This window comes from Danio rerio, chromosome 13 (assembly GCF_049306965.1).
Source record: "Danio rerio strain Tuebingen ecotype United States chromosome 13, GRCz12tu, whole genome shotgun sequence".
Lineage (NCBI taxonomy): Eukaryota > Metazoa > Chordata > Actinopteri > Cypriniformes > Danionidae > Danio > Danio rerio.
Window position 1 is genome coordinate 48025789 of NC_133188.1, and position 19212 is coordinate 48045000.

The 19212-nt window shown below is 35.2% G+C and overlaps 2 protein-coding genes across 4 annotated transcripts in view; one reads left to right on the forward strand and one right to left on the reverse strand.

Moving 5' to 3' along the window:
* mdga1 (MAM domain containing glycosylphosphatidylinositol anchor 1) overlaps positions 1-19212 on the reverse strand; it is a 406307-nt gene that overhangs the window by 209129 nt on the left and 177966 nt on the right. The window lies entirely within an intron of this gene.
* On the forward strand, positions 6763-11040 carry LOC108191946 (uncharacterized). The gene is given in 11 exon segments (XM_073920293.1): positions 6763-6816; positions 6956-6999; positions 8256-8348; positions 8425-8548; positions 8550-8587; positions 8978-9167; positions 9169-9177; positions 9290-9383; positions 9781-9949; positions 10079-10194; positions 10565-11040. Coding segments are annotated over 9 exon segments (1137 nt in total). The 5' UTR covers positions 6763-6816; positions 6956-6999; positions 8256-8263; the 3' UTR covers positions 10877-11040.

Below are 19212 nucleotides of genomic sequence, written 5' to 3' on the forward strand. Positions count from 1 at the left end.
TCTATTAGTACTTGCTTCTGGTACCTGTTTATTAAAAGATTTCAAAAACAGCAACAGTAAATTTTGCCTTGAAATAAAAGCTGTAAACCGGTAACCATTGGCTTTTACACTGTAGTGTTTGATATTCCTACAGAAGTCTTCTGTAGTATGAAAATCAAATACTGTAAAAAAGGGGTTACTGGTTTCCAGCTTTTAAATTAGGCAAAATTTACTCTTGCTGTTTTTGGAATCTTTTAATGAACAGATACCGGGCATTTCACCTAAACCTGAAAAAAAAAATCGGTAACCACTGACTTCCATAGTATTTGATTCTTCTCCTACAATGGAAGTCAATGGTTACTGTTTCCAGTTTTTAAATGAAGGAAAATTTTACTCTTGCTGTTATTTCCATCTTATAATAAAATGATTTTGAATAGTTGACCCAAACCTTAAAAAAATTGGTAACCATGACTTCCATTAGTATTTGCTTCCCCTTCTGAAAAACCTGTAACCAATGACTTCTGTAAAAAAAAAAAAAAGAATCAAATACTATAGAAGTCAATGGTTACTGGTTTTTAGCCTTTATATTAAGACAGAATTCACTGTTGCTGCTTTTTCCATCTTATAATAAACAGATATCGGATAGTTCGCCCAAACCTGAAAAAAATCGGTAACCAATGACTTTCATTATTATTTGCTTCTCCTACTACAGAAGTCAATGGTTACAGGTTTTGTATTAAACAAAACCTGTAATCATTGCCTTCTGTATTGGAAAAAACAAATACTATGAAGTTGGCTACAAAACTTGTAGCCTGTAACCATTGAATTCTGTAGTAGGAAAATCAAATACTATGAAGGTCAATGGTTACCGGTTTTCAGCTTTTAAATCAAGGAAAATTTACTGTTGCTGATTATGAAATCTTTTAATAAACAGATACCAGTTAGATCACCCGAACCTGACAATGTAATCATCTTTCACTTGTTTCAAATCAGTTTGACTTTCTTTCTTCTGATCAATATATTTTGAAGAAAGCTGAAAACTGGTAACCATTGCTTTTCATAGTATTTGAATCTCCTACTACAGTCAATAGTTACAGGTATTGTCTTAAAATTATACCCTATAACCACTGACTTCTGTAGTAGGAAAATCATATACTAAGGAAGTCAATGGTTACTGGTTACCAGCTTTTAAATCAAGGCAAAATGTACTGTTGCTGTTTTAGCCATCTTTTAATAAACAGATACCTGACAGTTCACCTAAACCTGAAAAATCTGCCATCAATTAGTTTCTTTCTTCTATTAATTATATTTTGAAGAAAGCTGGAAACCAGTAACCATTGACTTCTATAGTATATGATTCTCCTACTACAAAAGTCGATGCAGGTTTTAGTGTTCTTCAAAATATATTCTTTGTGTTCAACAGAAGAATGAAACTGATGAAGGTGAGGATGAGTAAATATGTTATTCATTTTTGGGTGACCTATCCCTTTAAGACAGTATCAAGCCACTAAACAAACAGAACAATGCTGAAAACCTGCCATATAAACACAGTCTCCCTATTCTTCAGAGAAGTCAATGGTGCATTAAACTGCACATATACACTTTACCCTTCAATATTATAGAAGTCAATGGGATTTAAGGTTGTTTTCAAGGTATAAATGCAAGCTTTCATGATAACATTGTGTGTCTCTCAGCAGAATGAATCATCATTTGTGACATATGAAAACAAACATTTCTACATTTTCATTTATTTTTTGTCTGGTGTGAAGTCTGGCGCAATATGACTGCCTCACGTCATTGGAGATGAAGAGATTCCTCTCAAAAATGTGTAAGTCTTTTGAGTGTCCAGAAAAGCTATATAAAATTTAAGGAATTAAAGTGTAAATGTAAGGAATTCAAGTTTGAATATTCACAAACTTTAAATAGTGACTTTTAAAATCGATAATACTTCAGTGATATTGTAATTTGTAGAGTGTGAAAATATTTAATTTTCATGAATACACTGTAAAACAAATCTTGCGACCTAAAATATTTTAGCTGAATCAACTTAACTTTTCTAATCATCTCAAATTACAGTACATCAATCAGACTGACTTAAAATATTAAGTTAAACTTTAACAACTAAACAAAATGTAGTTGATACCTGATTAACAGGTTACATTTTGTTGTCATTAATTAAAATAAAAAATAAAAAAACATTTGTTGTCATGAATTTTGTCACATAAATTATTAGTGTATGTACGCATACCTGTCAATCCCTTCCATTTTTCCTGGGGTTCTCTTGTATTTTACAGGTCTGTCCCACTATCATCCCGTAAAGATATTTTCAGTCCTTCTTTAAAGGGTGGCAATAATCATTAAAGAGCTGATCCTACCTATACGCAACCCATACCACCGAACCACCAAGGGATGCCCCTTGCTCCTAAATGTAAGACTGTTGTGCTTTAGCTTTACTTAGGCATGAAAGCACTTTGAAATAAACATAAAAACAGCTGGATTCCCTTCCTTTTCGTTACAGGTGACATCGGCCCTCCAAATGTTTTTTTTTTTTTTTTTTTTTTTTCAAATTTAATTCATTTTGTCCTAAATAAGCATAAAAAGTTAGGAAAACAATTGAATGCTTTCATTATAACGTTATATGTGTGCATTTTTAAAATGACACCTGTTAATGTAATTAAACGAAAAACCCAAATAAACGAGATACATTCCTTGCTCTTTAATCACAATGTATTTGTTGTATTAATGTGTTTGCTGCTAATATATACCGTTTATTTTTTTGTAAATGATAATAAACATGTTACTGACGTTTAATTGTTTATTACAGAAGACAATATTTAGTAATTTGAGGATTTATTGGGGGAGGGGGGGCATTATTATGGTGGGCAGATCCCTTATTTTCACATCCCAATGTTGACAGGTATGTCATAAATCTCCTGAAGTATTATCCCACCCACCCCCCCCTCTGTTTATTTATAATAATATTTTTTTTATTATAGTAATTGTTTTTTTCTGTTTAACGGATAGAAGATTTTTTCAACACATTTCTAAACATAATAGTTTTAATAACTCATTTCTTATAACTGATTTATTTTATCTTTGTCATGATGACAGTAAATAATATTTTTTTAGATATTTTTCAAGATAATAATATTCACTTAAAGTGACATTTAAAGGCTTAACTAGGTTAACTAGGCAGGTTAGGGTAATTAGGCAAGTTATTGTAAAGCAATGGTTTGTTTTGTAGACTATCGAAATACAATATTGCTTAAAGGGACTAATAAACTTGACCTTAAAATGTGTTTTTTAAAAAGTAAAAACTGCTTTCATTCTAGCTAAAATAAAACAAATAAGACTTTCTCTAGAAAAAAAAAATATTATCAGACATACTGTGGAATTTTCCTTGCTCTGTTAAACATCATTTGGGTAAAAAATAAATTAATTAAAATTAAAATTCTAATGGCATTTAAAAATTCTGATTTCAACTGTATGTTTACATCCAAAGATGCTAGTAAAATTTATGGCAAAACCGTAATATCGCAAAAAAGACTAGCAATAATTCCATCCAATGAGTCAACAAGAACAAAATCGACACTTCCTAATAAACTGGCACCAAATATCAAAAAGAAAAGCTAAATATTGTCTGCATTGAATGAAATGCTTGAATTAATTTGGTAAAAGTGTTTCCATTGTAGTTTATGCAGATTTTTTTTTATCGGATAAAACATTTATCCTACTTAGTTGTGCGCATAGTTGTGCGCATATTTCTTTATGTACATTTTTATTAAATAAAGATTAATAAACTGACTAAGCCGAAAAGAAAGTGAATGAATAGGTGGATAGAAACATATATAATGATACTAAAATACTGCGATGACACTGCCAGCAACGCAGAAGAGGAAAGCAGAAAGTGCGCTGAAGACTTGAAGTGTGTTTAGCGTGGAGAACGGTCCCAGCGTGAAGCCCTGCAGGATCTCACTGTCTATCAGATTCAACATTCAAACAAGCTGCTTTACAAATCTCATGACTCCAATACTCCAATCTCTGCAGCACAGACTGAGACGCAAATATCCACGAGTGTGTGGGAGGCGGGAGCTTAACATCTAGAGATCAATAGGGCCCCGGGGGGCCCGACAGACTAGCGCGTGCCCAGCACGAGGGCCCCATGATCCCTGGCCTCCCAGAGCGCAGGGCCATGACACGGGCCACAGAGGAGAAACACACAACTGCTTGTTTAACCTTTCATAAAGTAGCCATTTCACTGCACACACGCATGCTCACACACACACCCAGCAGGACGTGCACTGTAAGCATTTGTGGATTATCTTGATATAGAGGCCCTTTTTCATTTTAAGGGCGCTTTATATCTTCTTTTCCGCACCTTCCACTTTATTTACTCGTTTTCCTGGAGGCAGCTTTTCTTTTACAATTACTGGCGCCGCTCCAACCACACAGGAAGGCAATGCGCTTCTGTTCTCTGCTGCTTTCACTCTTTCTCTGAGCTTCTTCCATCTCGGTGCAGTTATTTAGCTGCAGATCCTTGAATAGGAGACGTTTCATACCCATTACATCTGAGGCGTATTCAGAACCTTCAGCTCTCCATTTTAGTTTTTTTCTCCTCAGTACATCACCTTGAAAACTCTTCAGGATGGTTTAAACGAAAGAGCCAAAACAGAGGAAGAACATTCTTTTAGATGAAGCGTCCAGTATTTTATTTAATTTTTCAGATGTTAAAGAACTTCTTTCTATTAGAGATCAATCTGACAGTGAACCGCAAGCAAGACGTTTGACAGTTTGTCTATAGTCTTGTTCACACTGTCAATCCAAATTCGATTATTTGGGGCTTCAAAGTGGAAGAGGAGCTAAATGATTGACTGCTCGCGGTGCAGTGCTCCTTTTCAGATCCAATTTGTGCGTCCCATGGCACTCCTTCATTTCTTGAAGAATATCTGCAATCATTTTATGCCAATGATGTTGCATATGACTGAAGTTTATAAAAAAACATCAGCAACAACACGGTTTGCAAAATAAAAAACAGCAACAGCATGAATTTACTTTCATTCATTCATTTTCTTCAGCTTAGTCAGCTTCGTCTCTTATTTATTAGTGGGCGCCACAGTGGACTGAACTGTCAACTATTCCAGCATATGTTTTACACAGCGGATGCCCTTCCTGCTGCAACCTAGTACTGGGAAATACCCAATCACCACATTACGGACAATTTAGTTAATCCTTTTCAACTACAGTGCATGTCTTTGGATTGTGAGGAGAAACTAGAGAAAACCCATGCAAATACAGGGAGAACATGCAAACTGCACACAAAAATGCCAACGGCCCAATCTGGATTTGAACCATAAACCAATAGAGATAAATGGAATCCAGGATCCAGGGTCCTAAATAGAATGCGGTGACGACACATTTGTTATATATATATATATAATATATACAAATATACGTATACATATATAGTTGAAGTCAGAATTATTAGCCCCTTTTGATTTTTTTTTCTATTTTGAATATTTCCCAAATTATATTTAACAGAGCAAGTAAATTTTCACAATATGTCTGATAATATTTTTTTCTTCGGAAGAAAAGCTTATTTGTTTTATTTCGGCTAGAATAAAAGCAGTTTTTAATTTTTTAAAGACCATTTTAATGTCAATACTATTATATATGGAGAAAATACCCCAAGAACAAGCAGGAAATGAGGACAGTTGCTATAGAGGCCTGAGACAAAGCACCACCAGGAATGAAACCCAGTGTCTGGTGACGCCTATGGCTTCCAGACTTTAGGCTGTAATTGACAGTAAAGGATCTGCCACCAAGTGTAAAAGTGAAAGTTTGGTTTATGATTATTATTCTCTCCAATTACTTTTTGGCCCCTAACAAGTGGGAGGCACATATGCAAAAAGCTGTGATTTCTACACATATATATATGTAAATACTCTCAAATTAAAGCTAACAGTCTGCAGTTTAAACACATCTTTAATTTCAAATCCATTGTGTTGGTTTATAGAGTCAAAAATATTAGAATTATGTCAATGTTCAAATATTTATGGACACATATATGGACACATATACATATATATATATATATATATATATATATATATATATATATATATATATATATATATATATATATATATATATATATATATACAACAGTTCTATCTGGTTCTCAAATCTGATTGGCTGACAGCCGTGCGATAATCTGCAATATCAGAACTCCTACAGCCTCTTTACCCTTTGTGTATTACTCCGCCCACATACAACCAGCAAAAAGCAGACACTACAGATCTACAGTTTAAAAGATACACGCTCAACTGTTTAACTGTCAGCTTATGATGTGAATCCAATGTGGAAGAAAGTAGTTCCAAATACAAAAGGGTTTTTGAGACTCTCCATGTTTGATTTTGTTTTTATATACACAATTATGCCGTCAAACTGTTGTATAAACGCAATATCACACTCGTAGCAGTGCGATATAGCTGTATATCGGCACTGGTGGGGGCACCATCGCACACCTCCCACCAGTGCCGATATACAGCCATATCGCACTGCTACTCGTGTGATATTGCTCATATATATACACAGCAAATTTTCCAGTGTTGTTTGGAGTTGTTTTTACAGTGTAAATTTTTTTGAGTTAAAAAGTGTTATTTGTGGTGTTAATTTACGTGACATAAACACCTGCAGTGTACCCTTGTGGTCAGAGTAAGGGTTAATACTGCGAGTTAACATAGTTAACACTAAAAACGAGTTGTTTCCATTTCCGGTCGCTTCACCTTACTTCCTCTTTGATTAATGGCGGATGGCACATGGAGAGCATTCAAACAGGTAACTGTCATATTACTTATTTAACCACAAATATTCAATATATTTTTACATGCTTTATGTTTCTCAATGTTAAATTAATATTTGTAATATTCTAACCGAGATTTCAAGTTCTAACCACTTGTCAATTTATACACGACAGACATCTGGAGCCGCGAGACAAGCTGCTTTAGCGGGAAAATAAAGGTAACTTTTAAACATTTTACAGTTAACATTTTTAAGGAGTTCCTATATTTGAATCGGGTTCAGTTCGAGCCTATTATGAGAAATAGGCAGTAATGACTCATGCAAACGTTTGAATTGTTTAAACTGTTTATTTGTTTGAAATATCTGCAAAGCAGCAGCTGTCAGTACTTAACGTTAGCTGAACTGTAACCTAGCTTCGTGTGTAATCTAACGTTATAATGTTCACTGTTCAGTGCGATTGATTTGTGGCGCGAGCAGCGAGGAGTCGCGGGCTGCCTGTTCTCGCTTTTATCGGTGCTTTTAAACAGTGAATAACGTTATACGATTCAAGTGTACAGGTACAGACCTGCTTTTCATAATACGGTAAAAACAGACGCAAAATACATTCGTTGTAAAAGTTAGCCGTGCTTGTTGACATGAAGGGATAGCCAGTTCAGAAATGATTCTTCTTTAACCGGTTCTTTTCAGTGAATCAATGGAACCAGTTCACTATATTGAACTGAATCATTTGAAACGGTTCGCTTCTCCGGTAAGCACCAATTCTTAAAATGGCCTACTTTATAACCTGTCTGACACTCAGTTTTACTCAAAAATATGTTGAGTTTCGACTTATTCAGTAACTGTAACAGACGGAACTGCTGTGAAAAGAACTGATGAGCGCGAATCGAGTAACGTGTTCCCTATAAGTGGAGCTGAGCTCCACTGACAACGACCGAAAAATGCTAAGCTCAGACGAGACGAACCCAAGCAGACTGTTATTGTCATTGTTTACCTATCAAATTTCATTGTTGACTCTAAGGTAGTAGTCGAATAGTAACGTTATTTATATAATATTTAAGTGCTGTTCAATTGCATTGCATGAAGAGCTGGCTTAGATAGAACTGTACGTACTCTTAACTTTTGAAGATCTTTCATTAATGTGTAATGTGACAAAAAAAAGTGTTTTTTTAATCTGTAATGTGCTTTTATACAAGTGTAATTTTCCTATAGCCTACGTCTTGCTAACAATACTAGTTAGAAATTGGTATTTAGAATCCTCCATAATAAAAAAACAAAAACAACGTAAATATAGCTATTTTTAGAAAAAGAAAAACATAATGTGCTTTTTTTATTTATATGTACTTTTCATAATAACACCCGCTTCTGTATCACCTTAACATGGAAATGAATAAATTAACTTGATTTAATTGTACTATGTCAAGTTTGTGATAGATTCTTGTTAATAATAAAGTGATATATTGTGTATTTTTCAACAGCTTCCATCATGTTGGTGAAAGTTTTATATCAAGGAGTGAAAAAATATGTAAAATTGCTTACTGATTTTACATTTCAATGTTTTCGCAGTGAAGGTAAGTTAAGATTGTGCTGGTCAGAGTTGTGCTCACTAAAGTCATAACCATTTCCTGAGTCTGTTTTTTTTTTCAGTGAAAAGCAAATTTGGATTATCAACAACTGCAGATCTTCAAGTTTTCAATGACAAGGACACTAATGTAAAAGAGGACATCTTCCAAGAGTTAATGGACAGCAATCCACATTTATGCTTGACTTATATGTTTGGAAGAAAATATTTCTGCTGGCCTGCCTGAGGGTAATTATTCAATAAATATTTGGACAGTTTTTAAAATGCCTCTGTTTTACAGTAGTATAAGTCAAAACAGTTAGAATTAAGTAAAAAGAAGAAATTCATAGAAGAGCTTAATGAACAGTGGAGTGTGTATAGAAATACAGAGTTTTTATGTTTCTTGACCATTGCCAGGTGTTCGTTTAGCTTAAGTTCATGTGATGCCCAGTGATGAAAGGTTGATCAAAATAGTCTGTCAAAACCACAGTGTAGAAAAACATTGAGGATGATGGTGTATAGTAAAAGCTATTAGTACAGCATTGTTTTAAATTAAGTTGAAATATAAGATAAATTGATTGTAAACTAAAGAAAATATAACGTAAAGGTTAATAATAATGTTTTCCATTTCTCCATCAGTGATTTCACCCACAAGATCATCAACAGCCAGCACATGTACTGATACAGTTTCACTCTCTTCAACGGATCATGAAGACCCAGAGCGAACAATGCAGAATCAATTGACAAGTACTTGATGAATACAAGCTCACAAACTTTAGGGCCACAGCACTAGACGGCAGCTGGTTAATATTGTCGTCAATCACATGACAGATTCATGGGTAAGATTTCATTAAATATATGCAAGAAAAGCATAGATTTTTTTTAAACCAAAAAAAAAAAAAAGTAAAAAGTTAAGTACTGTCCTTAATCAAATATTTTACTGATTGTTAGGAGAATCCCCACGTGCAAGTAACGGGAGACTTATGCTTTGGACATTATTTCTCTTTTTCCCAGCCTGAGACACCCATTTTCCGCAAAAGAATGTGTAAGAAATTGTCTTATTGTACTTAACACAAACTTGTTCATCCGTTTTTATTATTTAACGCAGAGGTGCCCAAACCTTGGTCCTGGAGAGCCAGTGTTCTGCAGAGTTTAGCTCCAACTGTAATTAAACACAAGCTCTTAACTAGCAAACTAGAAACTTTCAGGCAGTTGTGTTAAAGCAAGTTGGGGCTAAACTCTGCAAGACACTGGCCCTCCAGGACTGAGTTTCGACACCCCTGGTTTAAAGGTTTGTGTTTTTTATTTTTATTTGTATCATACAGTCAGTCTTTTTAATGTAACTGGCATTTTTTAAATATTTCTTATCTATATTACAGGAACATTTTTAGGATCCAGAAAAGGGAACCGTTTGTAATAAATCTAATATGCTTCTTTCTTAGATTATTCAAGACTTTGGTCTCCTGTTCAATGCTGAAACATCCAACAAGTTGCTTGAGAGGTGGGAGACCGCATTTAAGCACAGGATCATCAATGAGGCGAAATCTCTAACTTCAACTGCCAGACTTCATTGTCTTATTAATTCAGCAGAAGGACAAGAATCTGAAAATGGTACGATTTCTAAGGATTTTGTAGTTTGAAATTTGCTTTGGTTTCTTTTGTATTTGTGAGCTATAAGTGTGAATGTGGGCTTGCTTCATTTTAATATTAATACGTATAACTTTATCATCATTCATTTAGACTGGGATAATAATGTCATCTGTCCTACTCCTTCTGCATCTCCTACCTCCTTCTTCAGAAAGATGACTAAGATCAGTTCAACAGAGGCCTTTGAAAGACTTGTGCGTTTCCATAAGGTAAAACTCACAATATTTTCGAAAGTCTTTTCATTGTTATTATTAAGGTTGTTAAGACCATTATGCGATGCTATAAAATGTACCTTTTGAAATTTTTTTTTTTTTTTAAAGTCAATACATTCAGTTGAATGCTGTTGAAGAATGTACGTTACATCTTGGATGAAATGAGGGTTTATCAAAAATATATAAACATATTTTTGTGGTAATTCTTTTCCCTGTCACACTACACAATGAATGAGATGAACACATTTTATTTTTGCACTTTGGGTAAAGGTGGTTTTGTTATTTTTTGTGTTTTCATTAACAAAATTGTAAGTTTCCTAATTGGTTTCCTGCATTTAATGACATATTTTTGGCTGTTTTTTTGCAGTCTTGCACCAGCATTGAAGACCATCTCAATGAGAGGAAGGGCCAACAGCGATATCTCCTAAGATCAGGAAGGATCAAGGGGATGATTGACCATTTCTATGTGGTTATGGACAAACATCTCGTCTCTTGTGCAGCAACCAGGTCCTTGAGTGCTGTTGATGAACTCTTTAAAGACTATGTGTTCAACTTGACGTACGAGGAAGCCCTTGTCTACATCTTTACCTTTCTGCAGACTACAGTCTACAACATCGATGTTGGACCTACCAGTGAGTCATCCAGGGTAAAGAAACTGCGTGCAAAGCTTTTAGACTAAATGTTTCTTTTACAATAATGTGTTGGTGTTGTCAAAGCTTGCAAGCAAGCAGCACCTCTTTAAGACTCTCACAGTTTTTGATACTGAAAATGCTGTACATTTTATGTTGGTTTAACTGTGCGTTTAAGATGCATTGTTAAAAAATAAAAGTTGAAACTGGTAAACTGTTCTGACTTTTTTTTTAACTGTTCAATGCAAACTGTCCTGTAATGCAGTAAACAATCTATATAACTAAAAATACATTTAAATATCAACCTAGGTATGTATGAGCACTATATTATTAGTGTTAAGATGAACACTCTTAGTGTTAAGCTATTAACACTGCGAGTGTAGTTTTAACATTTACTTTATGCAAATAGGGAAAGCGAGTGGAAAACAGAGTTAAAGTCAACACTAGCAGTGCTTTTTTTTAACACTATGCAAGTGTAAAATAATTTACTCTTTCTCAAGTGTAAATTTAACTCAATTTAGTGTGGACCTATATAAACACTAAAGTAGTGTTAATTTTCACACTTTGAGAGTGAAATTAACACTTCAAAATTTGCTGTGTATATATATATATATATATATATATATATATATATGGGGCAAAGCAGCATGATACTGTCAAAAGTATTGTTTGTCCTGACAATTTAGTCCAATATTGACCAAAGAGAGACATCACTGTTCTCAAAGAGTAATCAAACACAACCTTGCAAACAAATCAAGCTTTATTATAATTCTAACCTTAGGACAAGATGTCTGACAAAACGATGCAAGAAAGAAAGGACATTAATACAATACAGTCTCATAGCATAAAAAACGGCATATGCTCCAATATCTAATACTGCTGAACTTCATGTAGATCCCCAGCAATGAATTCACAGATCAAGCACAGAATACTAAAGATGATGCAGTCTAGACTCTAAATCCAGTGTGTCTGTATACAGAAGTATAGAAAATGGCAATCTATGTCATGGCGAGATGTGTTCCGCCTTGTTATTGGACTGACTGAGGAGCGCACAATGTAAACCAATGCAAATCAACACAGGAAAAAGCCGACCGATTTTTAATAATATATTTTGAAGAACATCTAACAAACAGTCAGAATACAACCGACTAAATTGTAGATGTTTATAAACACTACAAATATACATATGATTTTCTTCTTTATTTGCTTTGGATTGTCTTTGTTATTGTGCAAGCTCTTACAGTTTATTGCTGGTGATTATATGAGACAATTCATCAATAGAGATAAATGGAATCTAGGATCCCTTGTCCTTAATAACCAGATTCCTGTTATTTATATTTATTTGGGGAAAATGCCCCAAGAACAAGCAGGAACTGAAGACAGTTGCTGTAGAAGCCTGGCAGAGCGTCACCAGGAATTAAAACCCAGCATCTGCTGATGCCAATGAGGTTCCAGACTTGGAAATGACTGTAATTGACTGCAAAGGATCTGCAACCAAGTATTAAAAAGCGAAAGTATGGTTTATGATTATTATTCTGTCTAATTACTTTTGGACCCTTAACAAGTGAGAGGCACATATGCAAAGTGTTGTAATTCCTACACTGTTCACCTGATTTGGATGTAAATACTCTCAAATTAAAGCTAACAGTCTGTAGTTTGAGCACACCTTGTTTAATTTCTAATCATTTGTGTTGGTGTATAGAGACAAAAATGTCCAAATATGTAAGAGATGTGTCGAGAAATGGTTCTTGGTACCCATTCCTAGCAGACAGTAGAACCAAAAAATGAATGAAACCCAAGTATGGACCTGTGAATACTGTAAAAGCAACGACAGAAATCACTGTAAAGAGAAATCAAACACATCCTTGCAAATAAATCAAGCTTAATTATAATTCTAACCTTGGTACACGATGTTTCACACAACAATGAAGCAAAAAGGAAAGGCCAACAATATAAGAATACAGCCTACCAGCAAAAACTTGCCTATGCTCCAATATGTGATAATGCTGAACATCATATAGATTCCCTGAAATAAATTCACAGATCTAGCACAGAATACAAAAGGACGATGCAGTCTAGACTCCTAACAAGTCAATCCAGCATGTCTGTGCAGGGAACAATTGCACCAGAGCTACGGACAGCTCTGACAAGCCTCAACCTTTCCGTTTCCAGGTATTTGGACACGGATATTGAAATAACAAACAGGCGATATGAGGCCAAGGTGATTGATGCAGTGAGCGGGCCAGACTACACCCTGCTGGTGGTCTGTGTGCCGATACATTCGGCCTGAATTTCTTTATATTTCCCACCTTTAGTTAACAAAAGCCAGAGAAAAGGTCAAGCTGGTCTTGACTCGGTGGTCTATTGTATAAAAATAACCTTCACGGAGAATGGAAAAAGCCTATAGGACTCGGTGATAAAAACACATTTGAGATAAAAAAAGAGCATGTGGACATTCAGACAGATGTTATCGGCAGCTCACCCAGAGACACTTTTATTCGGCTGTATTTTTACTCCCTGGAGTCACAGCGAACGAGTGTGTGTGTGTATGTGTGTGTGGAGGACAGTTCCGTAGTCGGCACAATATCATAAGAAGAGCAGCATACCTGAATGTCAATATTCAGGACACAATTCAATCTAATCTGGAAATCAGATCCAGTATGTTAATTCATATGGAGCAGACAGCAGGATATGCTGTTGACTCACAATCAGATACATGGAAATAATGCCAAAGCCAGGGAGATGCCTATAGAAAGGCATTATTATAACGCTGCAGGAATATTGTGTGGAAAAAGGTAGAATATCTTCATCTTAGATGCCGTATGTTTGATGCTAAAGGCAATCCGAATGGAAACAATATTAAGCCGAAAAATATACATACATATACACTAACCGGCCGCTTTATTAGGTACACCTTTCAAACTGCTAGTCAATGCAAGTTTCTAATCAGCCCATAACATGACAACAAACTCAATGCATTTAGGCATGTAGACATGGTCAAGACAATCTGCTGCAGTTTAAACCAAGCATCAGAATAGGGTAGAAAGATGATTTAATTGACTTTGAACGTGGCATGGTTGTTGGTGCCAGACGGGCTGGTCTGAGTATTTCAGAAACTGATGATTTACTGGGGAAAAAGCGGAAATGTCCATTGAGTGGCAGTTCTGTTGGCGCAAATGCCTTGTTGATGCCAGAGGAGAATGGCCAGACTGGTTCTAGCTGATAGAAAGGCAAGAGTACTTAAACTCAAAAGACCACTCATTACAGCCGAGGTATGTAGAAGACCTTTTCTGAATGCACAACACATCCAACCTTGAGGCAGATGGGCTACAGCAGCAAAAGACCACAGCGGGTGCCACTCCTGTCAGCTAAGAACAGGAAACGGAGACTACAGTTTACAAAGGCTCACCAAAATTGGACAATAGAAGACTGGAAAAACGTTGCTTGGTCTCGAATTTTGCTGTGACATTCAGATGGCAGGGTCAGAATTTGGCGTTAACATGACAGCATTGATCTATCCTGCCTTGCATTAATGGTACGAATCATCTCAGACTGGTTTATTGAACATGACAATGAGTTCACTGTACTGAAATGGCCTCCACAGTCACCAGATCATGGAATAGGAGATTCGCATCATGGATGTGCAGCAACTGCGTGATACTATTATGTCAATATGGATTAAAATTTCTGAGGAATATTTCTAGTACCTTGTTGAATTTATGCCACGAAAGATTAAGGCAGATCTGAAGGCAAAATGAGGTCCAACCCAGTACTAGTAAGCTGTCCCTAATAAAGTGGCCAGTGAGTGTAAAAAGTGCATATATACATAGTACTGTGCAAAAGTTTTAGGCCAAGGTCTGTTGTTTTGCTCTTGGTACAATGGATGCATGTGACTCTTTGCCACAAAAGCAGTCATAAGTGTACATGTTTTGGTCATTTTTTACAAGGTGAATAAAGTATCTTTCAGGTGATGTGTGGTTTGTTAGGTTAGGTTTAAGGTTTGAATTGTTTTGGTTTACTTGTTTAAGATATGTGAAAGACAATGTTTGTCCTGGTTTGAGCTGGATTTCAACCAGTGTTGTTAGCAATATTGTCTGAATTAATGGAATTGTGAATGTTGAAAAGTACAAATAGGATTTAACCCATTATGCCATTCCTTCTGGAAAGAATTTCAGTGGTAATAGTTTCTATTTTCAGCATGATAATGATCCACTATTGCAGTTAAATCCTATTTAGAAAAAGAAAACAGTTGATGAAGCACAGACAGTCATGAAATGGCCTCCATAGAGTCCAGGCCTGAATATAATAAAGGGTGTATGAGATAAACTGGACAAAAAAAGAAAGATATCACAATTTAAACCTTGAGAAGAACTCTGGAAAGTGCTAAAAATAAATAAATAAAAAGCCTGATATCACGCAGCACATCATTTCAGAAAATGTCAGGACAATTAGAACAAAACAGTTCAAGCTGTGCTTGGTGCCAAGGGAAGCCACATTAAAGTTAAACTTTTGTCTGAAGATGAAATGTTGTGCTGTTGTTGTTTTTTGTATATTTTTTTTCTTTTTACTATATTTTCTGTTTGTTTTAATAAAGAGACTTACTGATTATATATTGTGCCAAAGTCCTAGGCCAACAAAGCTGGTATAGTATAATGCTTAGGACTTTTGCAATGTACACAAATACAAAATAAAAAACAAAGACAGGCATTCAGATACGGAACACACCTTTTTAATGGAGATTATCTGACTTTAGCATTGTTTTTCAGATAAAAAGGTATGTTAACTTAGCATGTTTCTTAAACACCCTCAAACGTATTATGGTATTTTTATGCTTTAGACAAGTCAGAAACTTGCATTAACTTTAACCTTCCCTTGACCAAGCCTCTACTATCACTGTATACCGCCTACCCCTGCAGATCACTAAAATTAAAGTTTGTTGGGTTTGTAATGATCTTGGTAATCCTATGAGGGCTACCAGTTTTGATATAAAGCTCTGAAACCTCTCTGAAACTCCATGTGGTGAAACAGATCACAGCCTTTTACTGGACAAGTTCAAAGCTGGATATCAGCTCGCCCAGCCAGCCACAGACTCAGATGGCCTTGGGCTATTGCAGACATCTGGAAAACATACCCTTCCTCTATCTTTCATCATTACGTTTCCTTCATTGCATTGAAAATATGGAAATGTGGGCCATCTCTTGCTTCGGGATTCCTTTAGTTCCACGCAAACACCATGCAATCCCACACATAGTGTAAGAAGGGAGTAATATTTGAATTGTTTAATATCTTGTTTAATTATATTAGAATGTGCCCGATTTTATTAACTACACTTGAGTAATGGTTTCTTCAAATTATTATTAAAAAAAAACAAATGAAATTAGTGATATCAAAATTTCAAGTGTCATAAATAAGCCTATTTTCTAACTAAATATATTTTGGGAGTGTTATGATTTGTGCTATTTTTTCTATAAATACATCACACTACTGTTCAAAAATTATGCTCTCCTATAGACCATTTTGAGGGATGTAAGCATTAACAATAGTCCCCAATGTATTTCCTGTTTTACATTTTTATTTTCCATAGATTCCAAGAATACAAGAAGGTCCACAAATTGATAAATAATGTTGTGACAGCTGTTTTGATGTTAAGTTATGACTGAATTGCCTCATTTCATAGTTATAAAACAGTTTGACAACAAGCAGGAAATGTTCATGGGTCAATAACATGGCCACATTGAAATGGTCTATAGCATTGGTGTTACAATTAGACTGCATCTTTGTTTTAATCTCTGTAAATAGCCATTGTTCGGTTCTCAGGTTAAATGCTCAGACATGTCAGTAAGCTGAGCTCTGAGTCTACAGCTGAAGAATCCAATATTACAGGAAAATGCAAATTTATATTAAAAAATGTATATCATAAAAATAATGTTTTCTACAATGGGAGTTGATGGAGGCCAGCAACCAACATTCTTCAAAATCTCGTCTAAATTAAAAGATCATTTTATTTTTGGGTGAACTATTCCTTTAACTACAGTACATCTAGTCAACATTAAAGGCCAGAAGAATGTACTGAATGATGGACACGTTCATGAGAACTGGACAAAATAAAATTAAAAATGAATGATTTAATTGAAAATAACATTTTAATTTTTGTTTTTATTTCTACTAAGAAATCGTTTATTTTCTATCATTCAGTAAAAAAAAAAAATATATATATATATATATACTGTATATATATATTTACAGTTGAAGTCAGAATTATTAGCCCCCCTGAATTATTAGCGCCCCTGTTTATTTTTTTCTCCAATTTCTGTTTAATGGAAGGAAGATTGTTTTAGCACATTTCTAAGCATAATAGATTTAAAAACCTATTTCTAATACCTGATTTATTTTATCTTTGCCATGATAACAGTAAATAATATTTTACTTGGTATTTTTCAAGACACTTCTATACAACTTAAAGTTACATTTAAAGGCTTAACTAGGTTAATAAGGTGAACTAGGCAGGTTAGGGTAATTAGGCAAGTTATTCTATAACGATGGTTTGTTCTGTAGACTATCGAAAAAAAATTATTTCAAAGGGGCTAATAATTTTGTCCCAAAAATAGTTTTTAAAAAATTCAAAACTGCTTTTATTCTAGCCGAAATAAAACAAATAAGACTTTTTCTAGAAGACAAAATATTATCAGACATACTGTAAAAAATATCCTTGCTCTGTCAAAAATCATATGGGAAATATTTAAAAAAGAAAAAAAATCAAAAGGGGGCTAATAATTCGGACTTCAACTGTGTGTGTGTGTGTGTGTGTGTGTGTGTGTGTGTGTGTGTGTGTGTGTGTGTATGTGTGTGTGTGTGTATATATATATATATATATATATATATATATATATATATATATATATATATATATATATATATATATATATATATATATATATACACGCATTACAAACTGAACGATTTGAGTCAGACTAACATGAAAAAAGATAAAAGAGAATATGTACAAAATATGTTTTCAGTTCAACAACGCTCAACGGGCATCATGCTGCCATCCCCGCTGTCATGTTAAACAGTAGATCATCGCTTTTGAACTCAGAATATCACTTTATTAAAGCATGCGCTCATAATCAATCTTGATGCCTTCTGTGTCAGTCTGCTCGTGCTGTCTCCGCCCCCGTCGCCGCCAGCAACCCTGGACCCAACACAAAACAGCCAATCTCAATAACCTGTTCACATATCACCACACCCGCCCCACCTCCAAACACTACTCCAGTCAGGCACGAGCCACACTAGCTCCCAAAATGACTAGTAACGTTAATGTAATCCCAGACATCCCAAGTCTCGGGAGACTCCCAGATGCCCGCAAATGAATAATAATCTTCCGTATATCATGTGTCTCCTCCCCGGTCCTTAAATACGTAGCAAACCCCTCTACATTCCTCTTGATGTGGAGGCTGAAGTATGAGGAGCAGCCCTATCCTGCTGATCAATTTGCCCTCTTCTGTGGTTTATAATGTAATGGGCAGCACAAATGTCTTGATACCTCAGGCTGTTGATGTTGCCATGCACTCTGCAGATCTCTCGTACACCCCCATACTGAATGTAACCCCAAACCATGATTTTTCCTTTACCAAACTTGACTGATTTCTCTTAATCTTGGGTCCATGTGGGTTCCAGTAGGTCTTTTACTGATGGACCTTTTGCCACTTTTCCAAATAATCAACTAGAAGGCAAGTTATTATGTGTTCCTCTTACAACTGGGATCCACGACAAGACTATTAATATTAATACTAATCATTATTAATTATATATATTTCTTCAGTCATATCGCATTGAATGAACAATAAAACTAAATAAATAAATTTTTTTTTAAAAATGTAATTTAGACCCCTCGTTAATGAATGTCTGCCACAATATTCCTTTATCAAACTGCAGTAACCGGCACTGAAGGCTCTAAAATGATTCCCTTATCTGCCCCACTCCAAATCACCTGACTTCTCTCTGCCATGTAGCACCTAATTTCCACTATTCCCTCAATTTCTGCTGGATCAAATATAAAACAGAGTCACATCCCACATATTTCCACTAGGAAATGTGTCATATTACAAAAGTAAAATGAGTTCTGAATGCCGTTTCATGTTCATCTCGTAGAGAGTGCTTCATGTCCAGGATCACTTCTGAATAGAGGCTGGACGTTCAGCATTTCCTTCAACCTCACAATCCTCAAGAATCGTTAAGCGCAGCTTTTGAAGTACGGATGAGTTTTAAGCCTGTGCAACAGGCATCAAATATATTCCAGAACCTACAGTAAATTCAAAAGTACGGAGCGTTCGCTATAATTACAGGCGGATCAAAAGCTGAAATGCTGCTGCATAAAGAAGCGGAG